An 18,198-nucleotide genomic window follows, 5' to 3' on the forward strand; every position below is an offset into this window, starting at 1 on the left:
TAACCCTAACCCTAACCCTAACCCTAACCCTAACCCTAACCCTAACCCTAACCCTAACCCTAACCCTAACCCTAACCCTAACCCTAACCCTAACCCTAACCCTAACCCTAACCCTAACCCTAATTTTGACATGTTAGACCTACACGTGAGACACGCATCTTTTTAAGAAATGTTAGACCACATCAAAAAACACGCGTCAGACACACTCGCGAAAACACGCGCCAGAATCTTTGGCCAGCGGCAGTCAAATCGGACAGATCAGATAAATCGGCAAGATCGAAAATATCAGCCGGAAAAATCAGCGAGATCGGAAAAATCGACAAGATCGAAAAAATCCGAAAAATCGGCGAGATCGTGAGAAATCGGAACGATCAGCAAGATCGGATAAATCGGATAAATCAGCAAGATCGAAAATATCGGCTGGAAAAATCGGCAAGATCAGAAAAATCGATGAGATCGGAAAAATTGGAACGATCAGCAAGATCAGATAAATTGGATAAATTGGCGAGATCGAAAATATCGGCCAGAAAAATTGGCGAGATCCGAAATATCAGTGAGATTGGACACACAAGCAAAAACACGCCTCTGATTATTTGGCAGGCAGCAATTTGTATCTCAGCAACCAGTGAACCAATTTGGCTCATTGAGCCAGCATTTTAATTGTCGATTGGTCTCCTGTTGATTGAGCTCCTCTCTTCTGCTCTTCTCTTGATTGCGCTCCTGTCGATTGCGCTCCTCTCCAATGAGCCCCTGTCGATTGCGCTCCTGTCGATAGAGCTCCTGTCGATTGCGCTGCTCTTGATTGTGCTGCTCCAGCAGAGTGAGCGCTCCTCTCGATTGCGCTCCTCTCTCTTGCTCTGCTCTCAATTGCGCTGCTCTCGATTGCACTCCTCTCAATTGCGCTCCTCTCAATTGCGCTACTCTCGATTGCGCTCCTGTCGATAGAGCTCCTGTCAATTGCACTCCTCTCTCTTGCGCTCCTGTTGATTGCTCACCTCTCTCCTGCGCTCCTGTCAATACAGCTCCTGTCGATTGTGCTCCTCTCTATTGTGCTCCTCTCTATTGTGCTCCTCTCAATTGCGCTCCTCTCTCTTGCGCTCCTCTCTCTTGCACTCCTGTTGATTGCACTCCTGTCAATTGCGCTCCTCTCTCTTGCTCTGCTCTCGATTGAGCTCCTCTCGATTGCACTTCTGTCGATTGCGCTCTTGTCGATAGAGCTCCTCTCTACTGCTCTGCTCTCGATTGCGCTCCTGTAGATTGCTCTCCTGTCGATTGCGCTCCTGTCAATGGGTCTCCGGTCAATTGGTCTCCTGTCGATTGAGCTCCTCTCTTCTGCTCTTCTTTCGATTGCGCTCCTGTCGATTGCGCTCCTCTCCAATGAGCTCCTGTCGATTGCACTTCTCTCTGCTGCTCTTCTCTCGATTGCTCTCCTGTCGATCGAGCTCCTCTTGATTGAGCTCCTGTCGATTGCGCTCCTGTCGATTGCACTCCTGTCGATTGCGCTCCTCACTGCTGCTCATCTCTCGATTGCGCTCCTGTCAATTGCGCTCCTCTCCAATGAGCTCCTGTCCATTGCGCTCCTCTTGATTGCGCTCCTGTCCATTGCTCTGCTCTCGATTGCGCTCCTGTCGAATGCACTCCTGTCGATTGCGCTCCTGTCGATTGTGCTGCTCTTGATTGAGCTCCACTCCATTGCACTCCTCTTAATTGCACTCCTCTTCATTGCCCTCCTCTCTCTTGCGCTCCTGTCGATTGCACTCCTCTCTGCTGCTCGTCTCTCGATTGCGCTCCTGTCAATTGAGCTCCTCTGAAATGACCTCCTGTCGATTGCACTCCGCTCTGATGCTCTGCTCTCGATTGCGCTCCTCTCGATTGCTCTCCTGTCCATTGTGCTCCTCTTGATTGCGCTCCTTTCGATTGCGCTTCTATCGATTGCACTTCTGTCAATTGCGCTCTTGTCGATAGAGCTCCTCTCTCTTGCTCTGCTCTCGATTGCGCTCCTGTCAATTGAGCTCCTCTCGATTGCGCTCCTCTTGATTGAGCTCCTGTCGATAGAGCTCCTCTCTCTCGCTCTTCTCTCGATTGTGCTGCTCCAGCATAGTGTTCACTGCTTCGAATTGCGCTACTCTCGTTTGCGCTCCTGTCGATTGTGTTGCTCCAGCAGAATGAGCGGTCCTGTCGATTGCTCTGCTCTCAGTTGCGCTCCTGTCGATTGCGCTCCTCTCTCTTGTTCTGCTCTCGATTGCGCTCCTGTTGATTGCGCTCCTGTCGATTGTTCTGCTCTCAGTTGTGCTCCTGTCGATTGAGCTCCTCTCTCCTGTTCTGCTCTCTCTTGCACTCCTCTCCATTGCACTCCTCTTGATTGCGCCCCTCTTGATTGCGCTCCGCTTGATTGCGCTCCCCTCTGCTGCTCTTCTCTCGATTGCACTCCTCTTGATTGTGCTCCTGTCAATTGCGCTCCTGTCGATTGAGCTCCTCTCGATTGCACTCCTCTCAATTGCTCTCCTCTCTCTTGCTCTGCTCTCTTTTGCATTACTGTCGATTTGCGCTCCTCTTAATTGCGCTCCTCTCTCTCGTTCTGCTCTCTCTTGTGCTCCTGTTGATTGAGCTCCTGTCGATTGCGCTCCTTTCGATTGTGCTACTCCAGCAGAGTGAGCGCTCCTCTCTGCTGCCCTTCTCTAGAATGCGCTCCTGTCGATTGCTCTGCTCTCGATTGAGTTCCTGTCGATTGCGCTGCTCTTGATTGAGCTCCTGTCGAATGCACTCCTGTCGATTGCGCTCCTCTCAGCTGCTCGTCTCTAGATTGCTCTCCGGTCGATTGCGCTCCTCTCTCTTGCACTCGTCTTGATTGTGCTCCTGTCGAACGTGCTGCTCTCTCCTGCTCTGCTCTCGAGTGAGCTCCTCTCGATTGCGCTCCTGTCGATTGTGCTTCTGTCGATTGCGCTCTTGTCGATAGAACTCTTCTCTCCTGCTCTGCGCTCGATTGCGCTCCTGTCAATTGAGCTCCTCATGATTGCCCTCCTCTTGATTGAGCTTCTGTCGATTCTGCTGCTCTTGATTGAACTCTTGTCGATCGAGCTCTTGTCGATTGCGCTGCTGCAGCAGTGTGAGTACTCTTTTCGATTGCGCTCCTCTCTCTTGCTCTGCTCTCGATTGCGCTCCTGTCGATTGTGCTGCTCCAGCAGAGTGTGCGCTTCTCTCGATTGAGCTCCTCTCGATTGCGCTGCTCTTGATCGAGTTCCTGTCGATTGCACTCCTGTCAATTGCGCTCCTCCTAATTGCGCTCGAATTGCGCTCCTGTCCATTGCGCTGCTCTCGATTGTGCTCCTCTCTCTTGCACTCGTCTTGATTGTGCTCCTGTCGATTGTGCTCCTGTCGAATGCGCTGTTCTCTCCTGCTCTGCTCTCGAGTGAGCTCCTGTCGATTGCTCTCCTGTCCATTGAGCTCCTGTCCATTGAGCTCCTTTCGATTGTGCTCCTGTCGAATGCACTCCTGTCGATTGCGCTCCTCTCTGCTGCTCATCTCTCGATTGCGCTCCTGTCGACTGTGCTTTTGTCGATTGCACTCCTCTTGATTGCGCTCCTGTCAATTGCGCTCCTGTTGATTGCGCTCCTGTCGATAGACCTCCTCTTGATTGCGCTCCTGTCGATTGCGCTCCTGTCGATTGCACTTCTGTTGATTGCGCTCCTCTTGATTGCGCTCCTCTTGATTGACTCCTGTCGATTGCTCTGCTCTCCATTGCACTCCTATCTCCTGCTCTTCTCTCGATTGCGCTCCTCTCTCGATTGCGCTCCTCTCTCCTGCTCTGCTCTCGATTGCGCTCCTGTCGATTGCGCTCCTGTCGATTGCGCTGCTACAGCAGAGTGAGCGCTCCTCTCTCTTGCACTCCTCTCTCTTGCGCTACTGTCGATTGCTCTCCTCTCTCCTGCTCTGCTCTCGATAGAGCTCCTGTCGATTGCACTCCTCTCTGCTGCTCTTCTCTCGATTGCACTCCTCTCTCTTGCGCTCCTGTCGGTAGAGCTCCTCTCTCCTGCGCTCCTGTCGATAGCTCTGCTCTCTTTGCTCTGCACTCGATTGCGCTGCTCCAGCAGAGTGTTAGCTGCTTCGAATTGCGCTCCTGTCGATTGCGCTCCTCTCAATTGCGCTCCTCTCGATTGCACTCGTCTTGATTGTGCTCCTGTCGATTGTGCTCCTGTTGATTGTGCTCCTGTCGAATGCGCTGCTCTCTCCTGCTCTGCTCTCGAGTGAGCTCCTGTCGATTGTGGCCCTCTTGGTTGCGCTCCTCTCGATTGCGCTGCTGCAGCAGAGTGAGCGCTCCTGTCGAATGCGCTCCTCTTGATGAGCTCCTGTCGATTGCGCTGCTCTCTCCTGTGCTCCTGTCGATTGCTCTGCTTTCGATTGCGCTACTGTCGATTGCTCTGCTTTCGATTGCGCTACTGTCGATTGCTGTTCTCTTGATAGCACTCCTCTTGATTGCGCTCTTCTTGATTGTGATCCTCTAGATTGCGCTCCTCTTGATTGGTCTCCTGTCGATTGCGCTGCTGCAGCAGAGTGAGCCCTCCTCTTGATTGAGCTCCTCTCATTTGCGCTGCTGCAGCAAAGTGAGAGCTCCTGTCGATTGAGCTCCACTCTCTAGCGCTCCTCTCCATTGCAATCCTGTTGATTGCGCTCCTATCGATTGTGCTCCTGTCGATAGACCTCCTCCATCCTGTGCTCCTGTTGATTGCTCTCCTGTCGATTGGGCTCTTGTTGATAGAGCTCCTCTCAGCTGCTCTGCTCTCTCCTGCGCACCTGTCGATTGCGCTCCTGTCTCTTGCTCTGCTTTCGATTGCGCTGCTCTGAGTTGTGCTTCTGCGACAGAGTGTGCACTGTCAAGCAGTGTGCTCCTCTTAATTACGCTGTCCAGCAGTGCGCTGCTAGCTGTGAGGCACGAGGAAAACATCAGTCACATGTGGTGGATGTTAGATCAAAAAGGGGTTACATAACACAGGTCACATGCCAAAAAGGTTAGAACGAAACAATCATTTCAAAGTATCAGTAATGTGCGCAAAATACTAGATCGAAACAAAGAACACATATTTAACAAAAGGTGCGAAAATATGAGGTCGAAATAGAGGTCACAAAATGCTAGACACATCTCAAGAATGTTAGATTGAATCTGATGTCAAAAATAAATGTCGGTCAACGTGCTCCAAATGTTAGATCGGGTTTGAAATGACGATTAGTCTTGTGCTCCTTCGACTTGTGCTCCTCCAGCAGAGTGAGTGCTGTCCAGCAGTGCGCTCCTCTTGATTGTGCTGCTCCAGCAAAGTGTGCGCTGCTCTCGATCGAGCTCCTCTAGATTGTGCTGCTGCAGCAGAGTGAGCGCTCCAGTCGATTGAACTCCTGTCGATTGTGCTCTTGTCAAATGAGCTCCTGTCGATTGCTCTGCTCTCAATTGAGTTCCTGTCAATTGCGCTCCTGTCGATAGACCTCCTGTCGATTGCGCTCCTGTCGATTGCGCTCCTGTCGATTGCGCTCCTGTCGATTGTGCTGCTCTTGATTGAGCTCCACTCCATTGCACTCCTCTTAATTGCACTCCTCTTAATTGCACTCCTCTTCATTGCGCTCCTGTCGATTGCACTCCTCTCTGCTGCTCGTCTCTCGATTGCGCTCCTGTCAATTGAGCTCCTCTGAAATGACCTCCTGTCGATTGCACTCCGCTCTGATGCTCTGCTCTCGATTGCACTCCTCACTCTTGCTCTGCTCTCGATTGCGCTCCTCTCTCTTGCGCTCCTGTCCAATGTGCTCCTCTTGATTGCGCTCCTTTCGATTGCGCTTCTATCGATTGCACTTCTGTCAATTGCGCTCTTGTCGATAGAGCTCCTCTCTCTTGCTCTGCTCTCGATTGCGCTCCTGTCGATTGCGCTTCTGTCGATTGCGCTCTTGTCGATAGAACTCTTCTCTCCTGCTCTGCGCTCGATTGCGCTCCTGTCAATTGAGCTCCTCATGATTGCCCTCCTCTTGATTGAGCTTCTGTCGATTGTGCTGCTCTTGATTGAACTCTTGTCGATCGAGCTCTTGTCGATTGCGCTGCTGCAGCAGTGTGAGTACTCTTTTCGATTGCGCTCCTCTCTCTTGCTCTGCTCTCGATTGCGCTCCTGTAGATTGTGCTGCTCCAGCAGAGTGAGCGCTCCTCTCTCCTGCTCTGCTCTCGATTTCGCTCCTGTCGATAGAGCTCCTGTCGATTGCTCTTCTCTTGATTGCGCTCCTGTCAATTGTGCTGCTCCAGCAAAGTGTGCGCTTCTCTCGATTGAGCTCCTCTCGATTGCGCTGCTCTTGATCGAGTTCCTGTCGATTGCACTCCTGTCAATTGCGCTCCTCTTGATTGCGCTCCTCTCTGCTGCTCTTCACTCGATTGCACTCCTGTCACTTGCACTCGTCTTGATTGTGCTCCTGTCGATTGTGCTCCTGTCGAATGCGCTGTTCTCTCCTGCTCTGCTCTCGAGTGAGCTCCTGTCGATTGTGGTCCTCTTGATTGAGCCCCTCTCATTTGCGCTGCTGCAGCAGAGTGAGCGCTCCTGTCGAATGCTCTGCTCTCGAATGTGTCCCTGTCGATTGCGCTCCTCTTGATGAGCTCCTGTCGATTGCGCTGCTCTCTTCTGCGCTCCTGTCAATTGCTCTGCTTTCGATTGCACTACTGTCGATTGCTCTTCTCTTGATAGCACTCCTCTTGATTGTGCTCTTCTTGATTGTGATCCTCTTGATTGCGCTCCTCTTGATTGGTCTCCTGTCGATTGTGCTGCTGCAGCAGAGTGGGCGCTCCAGTCGATTGAGCTCCTGTCGATTGTGCTCTTGTCGAATGAGCTCCTGTCGATTGCTCTGCTCTCAATTGAGTTCCTGTCAATTGCGCTGCTCTTGATTGAGCTCCTGTCGAATGCACTCCTGTCGATTGCGCTCCTCTCTGCTGCTCGTCTCTAGATTGCACTCCTGTCGATTGCGCTCCTCTCAATTGCGCTCCTGTCTCTTGCTCTGCTCTCGATTGCGCTCCTGTCGTCTGCGCTCCTCTGCATTGAGCTCCTGTCGATTGCGCTCCTGTCGATTGCGCTCCTGTCGATTGCACTCCTGTCAATTGCGCTCCTCTTGATTGCGCTCCTCTCTGCTGCTCTTCACTCGATTGCGCTCCTGTCACTTGCGCTCCTCTCCAATGAGCTCCTGTCGATAAAGCTCCTGTCGATAAAGCTCCTGTCGATTGTGCTCCTCTCTCCTGCTCTGCTCGTGATTGCGCTCCTCTCGATTGCGCTGCTGCAGCAGAGTGCTCGCTCCTGTCGCTTGCACTCCTCTTGATTGCGCTCCTGTCGATTGAGCTGCTGTTGATTGCACTTTTGTCGATTGTGCTCCTGTCGATTGCGTTCGTCTTGATTGCGCTCATTTCGATTGTGCTGCTCCAGCAGAGTGAGCGCTCCTCTTGTTTGAGCTCCTGTCGATTGCACTCCTGACGATAGAGCTCCTGTTGATTGTGCTCCTCTCGATAGACCTCCTCTCTCCTGCTCTACTCTCGATAGAGCTCCTGTAGATTGCACTCCTGACGATAGAGCTCCTGTTGATTGTGCTCCTCTCGATAGACCTCCTCTCTCCTGCTCTACTCTCGATAGAGCTCCTGTAGATTGCTCTCCTGTCGATTGCTCTCCTGTCGATTGCGCTCCTCTCTCTTGCTCTTCTCTCGATGGAGCTCCTCTCGATTGCGCTGCTGTAGCAGAGTGTGTGCTGCTTCGATTTGCGCTCCTTCGAAATGTGCTCCTTTTAATTGTGCTGCTCCAACAGAGTGTGCTGTCCAGCAGTGCGCTGCTCTTAATTTCGCTGTCAAGCAGTGCAGTGCTTCGAACGCGCGCTCAGGCCTGTGCTGCTCCAAATTTTGATTTCACACTATAGTACTTTGAAAATGTGCTCTAGCTTTGCAGGAACCGCTGCTCTTGCTCTGAGACTTCGCACACAGCTCAGGAGCGGTGTGAAGGAGCAGAACAAGCTATCACATGCTCAAATCGGCTAGGTTTTGACCTCTCTAGCCGAAATTTTGATTTCACACTATAGTACTTCGATTATTTTGCTCTAGCTTCACAGGAACCGCTGCTCTTGCTCTGAGACTTCGCACACAGCTCAGGTGCAGTGTGAAGGAGCAGAACAAGCTATCACATGCTTGAATCGGCCAAGTTTTGACCCCTCTAGCCGAAATTTTGGTTTCACACTATACTGTCTTTTGATCTAGCTTCACAGATACTGCTTCTGTTGCACTGAAACTTTGCACACAGCACAGGCTCCATGTGAAGGAGCCGAAGGAGCTATCTTGAGGTAGCTGAAACAGCATATATACCCCATCTGGATCAAGGTCGCTTTTTTGATACTTCTACAATTCACCCTCCTATGTTTTTCTGCAAATTAACCCTCTGTTTTTTTAGCAGATTCGAACTCCTGGACCCTGTTTTACTTAGGACACATATTTCCGACTCTCTCAAGACCTTTCTTTTGAGGAGCCGACTTTTTTTTGCATCATAAGTCGTGCTCCTACTCGATATCCATCAAGACAACCCTCCTTTCCGACCTCGGATTCGAACTCCTGGACCCTGTTTTACTTAGGACACATATCTTCGACATCTTTACAGCCTCTTAAGGACCCTCTAAAGCGCACAGGCTGGAAAAAGTAAGTATATATACTATGCATAGTGACAAATCTCTTTTGACTATATCTCCTCTCCCTGTGATTCGATTCTTGATGTCTATAGCTCATTCTCTTCGTCTCCTCAAGCTCGTTCGAACCCTGTACTGCAAGCAGACATCCAAGCGACGTTGTTCATTGGGAATCTTGTGTTGTCTCTTGACTAGGTATCCTAGGTGCCTTACAGAGCTCCTGCACAAGAGACCTGCCCTTCATTGACGCTTAGAGCACATAGGCCTGGCCAGCCTCGCTTCAAAGCTGTTGGAAGGGTGATACTTCACTGTATCTGTTCAAAAAAGTCGTTTTTTGTCCAAAAAATCCTCAAGATTCTTCAAGATTGGACCCAAATCTCAAGCGATTTCGCTCAAATTTTGCATCAAGACACTCGAGGCTGTTCTCCAACAGTCTGCCGAAGCATTTGGCTTGAAGTAATTTTTCCACTTTTCTGTGATTTCTTTTATACTTCACTTTTCATTTCACTATAGTGCATCCTATATACATTGTCAGGAGCTGCGCTTTTCAGGATTTGCTCTTCTATTTATTGCTTATCAGTATCTCAAAAGCAAAGTCCATAGCATTAGTTTAGAGTGGTTTCTGCATTCACTTTGTTTTGCTGCTGGTTTTTTTACCGCTCTTGGTTTTTCCAGCAATATCACCCTTCAAGATGGTGACCAACAAGGCCAACAAGCGTCCTGAAGGGACTCAGGGACATGCTACACGCTCGAGAGGCTTCTCCAGTGAAAAGGAACGAAACAAGGCAGAGAAAAGAGTCAAGAATGACCTTTCTGAGTTGAAAAAAGCTCTCAATGCTATGCCAACTTGCTCAAAACCAACTCTGAAGCCTCTCACTCTTGAATTAGCCAAGGGTATCATCAAGATGGACACTCCAAAGCGTCCTAAAAAGCAATCAAAGCTCCTTGTGAAACAGTACACGCCAAAGAGTGATCACTATCTAGGCTGGGACAATGCAAAGCAGGTGGGTGGTCTGACACTGAGCTCAAAGCTACAGAACCATTCAGCTAGAGTTGTGACCACTGCTCTTGATCTGAAGGAGTTCTTTCATGCAGAGCATCAGTTGCCTAAGCTCAGTGTGCAGCCCGACACCACTGGATTCCAGTCAGTGTGCTTTGTTGGTCAGGAAGATGTCATTCACCTGGTTGACAAGAACAGTCTCCACTATGCAAGTGTGGTCAAGAAGCCAGACTGTCCCAGGTTTGAAGAGATGTACCAGGAGTTCAGACGCCTCCAAGCTGAGCTTCCAAGGTCAGCTGGTGCACCAGTCGAGTCTCTGCGTGGAGATTTCTTCACCTACCATCTCATGCTCAGTGGACAAGATTCAGCATGTATGCCTGGACCATACTTCAACCTGAAGTTTGTCAAGAACTACAGGGAGATGATCAAGTTCCTGCGCAGCAAGCATGTCACAACCCTCCGTGAATACTGCAACACATGCTTCTTTGAGTGCTTCCCTGAGCACGCAAGCCACTACATGGAGATTGGCAGCTCAGACCACTACCATCCCCATGGTGCTTTCCTTTGGGCTCCTGCATTTCCCTCCATTGCCATCAACCAGGAGGGTCAGGCATACAGTCTGCCTCACAGAGACAGGCGTGACTATCTCCAAGGTCTGGCTGGTGTGTTCAGCTATGGTGACTATACCCAGCTGCAGATCAGCTTCACTGAGGCCAAGGTCAGCATTGACTTTCCTCCTGGTGCCCTCTGCTTTTTCCCATCCCATGTGCTGCACCACTTCAACTCTCCGATACTGGAGGGAGAGACCCGTGGATCCATGACCATGTTCATGTCCAGTGATGTGGCCAAGTGGAAGGGCTATGATGGCAGAGCAGCCGACACCTCAGAGGAGCAGAAGCATGCTTACCGGCAAGAATGTCTTGAAGCCTGGAAGCTCTTCCAGCCTCTGCCTACCTTTCCCTGATGTGTCTTGCCTTGCTCCTGTGATACAACTCTGATTTGATGTTACTACTTGCAACTTTGTGTGCTGTGTGAAACTCTCACTCTTACCCGAGGCTATACTGCATCACCTTTACCATTCACTGTGTTAATGTGTGCAGCTACAACTACAACATGGAAGCATTCTCCATGGCTACAACAAAGATGGCATATGCAAGGGAAACTTTCTCTCCTTTGTATGTGAATGCACTGCAAAGGTCAAGTTCCAGCTGTGACATGTCCGAGCAATCAACTTTGAGTTCCTGGCAAATCCTCTCCCTGAACTCTTTGTGCCGGAGCACAACAGCTACTACTGGTAGCACAATATCAGCATACCTCTTTGTGCATCCCCTCATTGGAGCCAAGCTGCTGTTTGTGCAGGTGTGTATAGGAGTGTAACATGTGTAGCAGGCAACTCCTTTTGGCTTGTCCCTCCTCATCCGATTCTTCACCTGACCAAGGTGAGTTCCGTTGATCTGACCTTCATGCCACTGAGGCATGCATGCCTCAATCAGGGGCCAACACTTGCACGATATGAAGGCATGGTCAGCACCATGCTTTCCAATGCAGCTATGCTGATGACCAAAGAGGTAGCAGAGGGAGCACTGCTTGGACAACTTGTGGAGAAGATCAATGGTGGAGGGGATGTCGACAGGGCTCTTGGCAGCATTACTTGGATGCTGCGCCAGTGAGCTGAGATCGGCCATGCCCTGCTGATACTGTATCTTCTGCAGAGAAGGAGGTAGAGACATTGCTGCATTGGACTTGTCGGACCTTGGAGGTGTGTTGATAGATGTCATTGGATTTGGCAGAGTCTTTGCATCACCTGCAACACATTGACTGCAGAGGTCACAGAGAGCAAGATCTGGCTGACTGAGACAGGTGAGGGGCATGCCGTCCATGTAGCTAGAGATAGCTACACGTCTGCACACCTTCTCCTTGACATACAGATCAACCTTGTCCTCCAACCGTACACCATCATAGACCATCATCACTGCCTTGGCTGGCTGACCACTCCTGCCAGCACGTCCTGACTCCTGCACATAGCTGACCATATCATATGCTCCACCCATGTGCACAACCAAGCTGACATGCTGAGGATTGATGCCAGTGCCAATGGCTGTTGTGCCCACCAAGACACGCTTGCTGTTATCCATCTCTGCTGCTGAAGAGGCAAGCCACGACAAGAGGATAGCCTTTTTGTCTGCCTGATCCATTTCTGACCAGATACACTGGCAACTCAGCAACCTGGCTGTAGTCTCGGCAGCTATCCTTGAACGGCAGATGACCATGATGGAGCCATGGGGATGGGATCGGAGAAGCTGCTGCAAGTAAAAGTCCATGGTTGCAGAGGATGGCAGCCATTGAACAGAGTAGGCAATGTTGTTGCGGTTGGTAGCAGCACGGATGATACCAGTGCCATCTTGTGGGAGACAAAGTGCAGCCTTGAAGGTCAACAGGAGGCTTGGCGGCAGGGTGGCAGTGAGGAAGTACTGAGGCACTGGAACAGTGGTGATCAGTTGCTTGATCTTTGCCATTGATGGCCGGAAGGAGTCTTGTGTGATGCAGACATGACACTCATCAAAGAAGATGGCTGCCAGGCACTCTTGCTCCACCATCTCCTGTGCCCAGCTGCCAAAGTGCTCGTTGTAGCAATTCTCTGCAGCCACCAACACAAGCTGACTTCCCTCCACCTTCTTGGCACAGTTGTACCCAGACCACTTGCTTGCAACGATCCCAACAAGCTTGCATTGCTCCAGTAGGTCCTCCATGAGCGCAATGAATGGTACAACCACCACCACCACCGAGGTAGGAGGAAGCCAAAACAGAGGTGTCATGAAGAGCGCAGACTTGCCAGTGCCTGTTGCCATGACAATGATCAGTGGTGACTCACACCTGTGAATGGCATTGAGTGCATATGCCTGCTCCACTGTCTTGGTACAGTGGCTACTGGTGACCTTGAAGAGAGCTTTTCTGACCACAGGAGGTATTACAGCTGAACGGTGGTTCTCGACAACAGGAGGGATGATGTTTGCAAGGGAAGCAGATGGCTTCTCCTCCACCTTTCTCCTGATGTGCCGGACATCTTCCTCCAACTTGTCCAACTTGTCCAACTTGCGCTTGAGATCCACAGGCAAGGCAGCATTGACACATGCAGAGCCTGCCTGAAGAGGTGCTGCTGCATCCAATGGCTGCACAGCATCCTGGTAGCGTGAAGCCAGACACCAGAATGCATGCCACCTCTTGGAGACAGAGAGCATACAATCCAAGCTCTCCTGTGTCAGTTCAAGTAGCATGCTGCTGTCCAGACCATAGTGCTGCTGAGCAGTAGACGTGGAGTGACCAGCTTGCAAGTCGTGAGAATGGTCAGCATACTCCTCTGAGGGAAGGCCAGGCCGGATGAGCACCTTGTCAATGCTGACTGACAGCTGCCGCCAGTTGCGTATGTGGAGAGAACTTGCTGATGGGCCAACAAACTCCTGACAAAGACTCTGTAATGTCTTGCTGATGTCATTGGTCTGCCATGGCTGACCCCTGTGATTGACAAGGAGGAGAGCACTTGGCTCCCGTGCAACTTCTACCGAGTTGAAGAGGAGGTGCAGGAAAGGCACTACCTCCATGACGTAAAAGAGCACCAGCTGGCCAACAGCATGAGGGAGGAAGCGAGGGATGAGCTTGGATGGACCTTTGCCCTTGTTGCTGGCAAGCACAGTGACAAAGTGACCATCAGCAAGGAAGAGGTTGCGCTGGCTGACCAATGTGTTGGTGTGCTGCAGCTTGACCAGCTCTGTGCCTCTTGCCGGCAGACCACTGGTGAGCTCAATGAGCACAGCAAGGAGCTTGTTGAACTCATTGTGAAGGGCAAAGTAGGCATGGGCAGCAGCCATGTCAAACTCTGGCTCTGCTGAGCAAGTATCAAGGAGCGGTTGATGCTGAGGAAAGCCTTTGAGAGCCTGACGGAGGCAAAAGGTGCCAGTATCTTGCTTTGTAGCAGTAACAAAGCTGTAGCCTGGCTCCCTGTTGCAGAAGTGGTCCTTGTATGTAGACAGATCCACATGCTCGGACAAGGCACCATCCTTCAGCAGCAGCTGCTCCAACAGAGAGGTGGCACGGTCCAAGGTGCCTTGGACAAGGGTGTGAAGGCAGCTGATCTTGATTGTGTTAGTGCCATAAGTCACCAGCTTCCTATCCTCAGACCACCGGAAGTAGAGGCTGCCGCCATCATCCTTAGCCAGCTTGGTCCCATAGCAGAGAAGGGATTGCAGATGAGCACTTGCCGAGTAGCTGTTGTTGAACAGGTAACGCTTCATAACTGCTTGAACCCCCTTGTTGATCTCTGGGACTGGCTTGCCAATGAGAGTGCCATGCTCTGGGTGGAGGAGGTGGTGATGCATCACTGCACGGAATGCAAACTCCAAGTTGACCAGGATCGAGGTTGCTGTATTGACCGGCTTGGATGTGCCATCAGGAGAGAGGCAGAGGTGGAGGAAGGTGCGTAGCAGAGGAAGACGTTCCAGCTCACCATAGGCAGGAGGATCTTGGGTGATGAGGTAGACACTGATCGACTGGATGCCACTAAATGCTTGCAAAACCACATCAGGATGCATGGAGACATCAACATCCAGATTGGGATCATGGAAGAGGTCCTGAAGGTCCTCGAAGAGCCCTGCAAGCTGTTCACTGATGCCAAGGTGTGCATCCTGATCATCATCACCATAGTAGCCAAGAACCTTGCCATCTAGCATGACATGAGCCAGCATGGTGATGAGCATTGCCCAGCAGTCAGCACGCTTGATGACTGTGGGTTGATCAAGGGAGTATGGATGGCTAGGGGTGTCGTCAAAGGCATGGAAGGTTTGCTGCACCTGGCGGCCAGATTGAAGAAGTGCCTCCATCCACTGCTGTGTACACTGTTGTGTCATGCCAAGCAGCCAGTGAAGGAAGTCCTGGTGGGCACCTGGCCACTTGTGAGGGTTGCAGCCAAGGGAACCAATGGCCGCCACTGGCTTGCCAGCCCAGTACTCCTGCCAGCCTAGCTGCTTGAGCCATGGGCTGAGATTGCCAGTCACAGTTCGTGGTTGAATGCCCTCCATGTCCAGATCTGCCTTTGCCATTAGCTCTGCATCCTTGGCAAAGAATGCTTCCAGCTGCTCCTTGAAAGCTGCGTCCTCCTCTGTGTTGATGTTGAAGGCAACAGGAGGGGGTGTAGGCTCGAGCTTGCTGTTGAAGACCCACACATAGCGGGTGAAGGGACCACTGGTGAAGATGGGCTGAATGAGAACAGGGTGGATGACAGAAGCCTTGCCATCATGGCTGCTGCGCTGGTGCTTGTATGCAGAGGAGCTTGACTTGACAGCATACTCGCAGATACTGCAACAGTAGCCATCAAATGTATCAAGCTCCTTGATGAGGTTGATGGGGAGTAGATTGGTGTTGATGCTGACAGTAGCAGGGCTGACAAGGTCGAGAGTAAGGAGTGTCTCCTCCAACAGCTTGATGCCAGTCTTGGTGAGCGGATGATGGTGGGACTTGAGGTGCTGAGACACATTGGCATAGGTTGGGATGAGTGGCAGGTGGTGAGTGCACTCAGGGCGAGTGCAGAGGAGAAGAGAAGGGTGCTGGAGGAGGCGGAGGCGGAAGCTGCAAAGCTGGTTGGCAACCTTCAGATCAACTGGAGCAGCAAGAGCAGTCTGGTTGGCAGCAGGGAGCGGCAAAGTGCTGTTGATGACAAGGAGAGCATAGATAGCACAAGTGACGTCAGTTGATGCTGATCAAGAAGATACACTGGAGAGAGAAGCAGTGTACATACAAGTCATCATCACTGTTGATGGCATCAGAAGGAGCAAGGTCATCAGCTACTGGAGATGGGAAAGCATCATCAGGGTTTGAAAGAGCATTGGCACTGTGCATCGCAAGGTTCTTGATGATGGCAAGAGGAACTTGGCTTTCAGTGAAGGGGTTGATGCTGCTACTGTGACAGTGACAGCAAAGCTCGGTAAGAGACAGAGACTGGTCAGTTGGAGATCAATAGGAAGAGGCAAAGGAAGAGGATAATAGCACGTACCTGACTGCAGCAACAGTGTTGATGCTGGCACCGATGGAGATGGAAGATGATTGAGACATTGTAGATTGTGGTTGGTGTTAGTGGCAAGAAGAGCTAGATGTTGCTGGTGTGGTATGGTGCTGAGAGATGTGAGCGTTGAGGAGACTTGCCATAGCTGTGAAAGAGGGCTGGTATATATGCTAATGCTGAGGAGCTCAGGTGTTGGCAACGACAAAGTCAAAGGATGCATGTGCAGACACACACACAATGATGATGGGGAACAACAACATTGGATTGCTGAGTGTGGGAATAGAGTACAGGCGGTGATGTGAAAGGTGATGTGCAACAAAGCAATGATGAGAACAAAGGGTTGAAGATCGACTAAGGATTGATGATGAGCAAACGCCTGGAGGAAACAAGTGGCAATGGTGATGTGTGGTGATGGTGAGAAAAGCAGCAGTGGCAAGAACAAAGGGGTGAGAGCGTAAAGGACAAAGGTGTGAGAGTGTAAGAACAAAGGTTAATGATGTCGACAAAGGTGTGAGAGCATAAAGGACAAAGGCTGATGATGTTGACAAAGGTGTTGCAAGGCTGATTGGTAGTGAGGTGTGAGCGTGAGAGAGAAATGATGTCGACAAAGGTGCTGTAAGGCTGAGTGGTAGTGAGGTGTGAGTGTGAGAGAGAAATGATGTCGACAAAGGTGTTGTAAGGCAGAGTGGTAGTGAGGTGTGAGCATGAGAGAGAAATGATGTCGACAAAGGTGCTGTAAGGCTGAGCGGTAGTGAGGTGTGAGTGTGAGAGAGAAATGATGTCGACAAAGGTGTTGTAAGGCAGAGTGGTAGTGAGGTGTGAGCATGAGAGAGAACAACAGCTGATGAAGACAAGTGGTGATTTTGTTGTGCGGTGATGATGAGAAGTAGTGGCAGCAAGAACAAAGGGCTAAGAGTGCAAAGGAGGCTCATGATGTCGACAAAGGAGTTGTAAGGCTGAGTAGTTGTGGGGTGTAAGTGCAAGAGTTGTGCTGGAGCTCTGCATTGCTCTCGAGCTGTGCGCTGCTCAGATTGCGTTGCTCCAGCAGAGTGTGCGTTGCTCCAGCTGTGAGTGCATTGCTCCAGCTGTGAGTGCGTTGCTCCAGCTGTGAGTGCGTTGCTCCAGCTGTGAGTGCGTTGCTCTCAAACAGTGTGTTGTTCTCGAGCAGTGCGTTGCTCTTGAGCTGTGTGTTGCTCTCGAACAGTGCGTTGCTCTCGAGCTGTGCGCTGCTCAGATTGCATTGCTCTAGCAGAGTGTGCGTTGCTCCAGCTGTGAGTGCGTTGCTCCAGCTGTGCGTTGCTCAATTTGCGCTGCTCCAGCGAAAATAAATTTGTTTGCGTTGCAGCACTTGAGCAGTGTAAATTTCGAGTGCATTGGGGGTCAACGCAGTCGCGTGAATTTCGAATTTGGCGGAGCGCAATTGTGCGTTGCCCGCAAGCAAGACACACCGGCTAGGGCTAGGCCTTAGGACACGGGCATGGAGGTTCATAGAAGGGGAGCATAGAGTACCAAGGGGCCGGAGGCCTAGCTGGTACTAGTAGCAGGCGTAGTGGGAGAGCAACTTGACCGGCCTGTATGCAAGGAGGTCCAAGCACGTCATGGAGGACCGGCCTGTATGCAAGGAGGTCCAAGCACGTCATGAAGGACCGGCCTGTATGCAAGGGGGTCCAAGCACGTCATGAAGGAGGAGGAGCAGTGTCGATGGAGTCGACACAGCTCATGAGGAGGAGGAGCAGTGTCGATGGAGTCGACACAATTCATGAGGAAGAGGAGCAGTGTCGAAGGAGTCGACATAGCTCATGAGGAGGAGGAGCAGTGTCGAAGGAGTCGACGCAGCTCAAGAGGCACAGGGGTGCCAAGCAGGAGAGGCTCCTGAGCAGTACTCGATGAAGAAGGCACTCTCTGGAGAGAGAGCAGGAGCAGCATCGCTGGCGATACTGTGAAGAGGTATATAACCATGCTTTCTCATCATCATAGGTCGAGTGGATCCCCATCCACTCTACTCACCATATAACTAGTCAATACTTAGAACACAAGTACTCATTAGTTAGCAGTCAGCATAGCAGCAATCCATCAAGATTGCTCCTCATCGTAGTGCGTGTGTTGTATCACCACTACCTGACAATCCGTAGGCGCCTATAGCAGGTAGCGGTCCGGATATAGATAGAACCGAAGGCAGTAGTCCACTGCGGTCCGGGGATCACTCAGCATTAGTCAGCACACTGGACACTCGTGTTGACGCGACCAACCTCACCACCAATCTCATCGACATTCACCAACAACCTCATCATCATCAACACCAACACCAGACCCTGGTATCCCCATAACCTTCAACGTTGATATTGATCGTGCCGAGCTACCCCTGAACGGAGTGTCCACAGAGGTCAGCCGAAACCTACGATAGTATATACCACGAACGCCACCCGCTGTCACCGCACAACTTGATAGTCACCGATACCGAGACAATAGCTGTCGCACAGTT

General features: G+C 51.1%; 3 protein-coding genes across 3 annotated transcripts; 1 reads left to right on the plus strand and 2 right to left on the minus strand.

Annotated features, from left to right (window-relative positions):
* Positions 1–5,198: 5,198 nt before the first annotated feature.
* UHO2_03476 (uncharacterized protein) lies at positions 5,199–7,411 on the minus strand (the record flags this gene model as incomplete). Its single annotated transcript, XM_041554082.1, has 2 exons — positions 5,199–6,330; positions 6,681–7,411. The coding sequence occupies 2 exons, from the start codon at positions 7,409–7,411 to the stop codon at positions 5,199–5,201; spliced, it is 1,863 nt and encodes a 620-aa protein (XP_041410016.1).
* Positions 7,412–9,356: 1,945 nt separating this feature from the next.
* UHO2_03477 (uncharacterized protein) lies at positions 9,357–10,628 on the plus strand (the record flags this gene model as incomplete). The annotated part of the gene is made up of 1 exon (XM_041554083.1): positions 9,357–10,628. One exon carries the CDS (start codon positions 9,357–9,359, stop codon positions 10,626–10,628), a length of 1,272 nt encoding a protein of 423 aa, XP_041410017.1.
* Positions 10,629–11,311: 683 nt separating this feature from the next.
* UHO2_03478 (uncharacterized protein) lies at positions 11,312–15,766 on the minus strand (the record flags this gene model as incomplete). The annotated part of the gene is made up of 4 exons (XM_041554084.1): positions 11,312–11,370; positions 11,517–15,361; positions 15,453–15,614; positions 15,708–15,766. 4 exons carry the CDS (start codon positions 15,764–15,766, stop codon positions 11,312–11,314), a joined length of 4,125 nt encoding a protein of 1,374 aa, XP_041410018.1.
* Positions 15,767–18,198: the final 2,432 nt, after the last annotated feature.

Source organism: Ustilago hordei, assembly GCF_900519145.1.
Source record: "Ustilago hordei strain Uho2 genome assembly, contig: UHO2_contig_06, whole genome shotgun sequence".
NCBI classification, from domain to species: domain Eukaryota; kingdom Fungi; phylum Basidiomycota; class Ustilaginomycetes; order Ustilaginales; family Ustilaginaceae; genus Ustilago; species Ustilago hordei.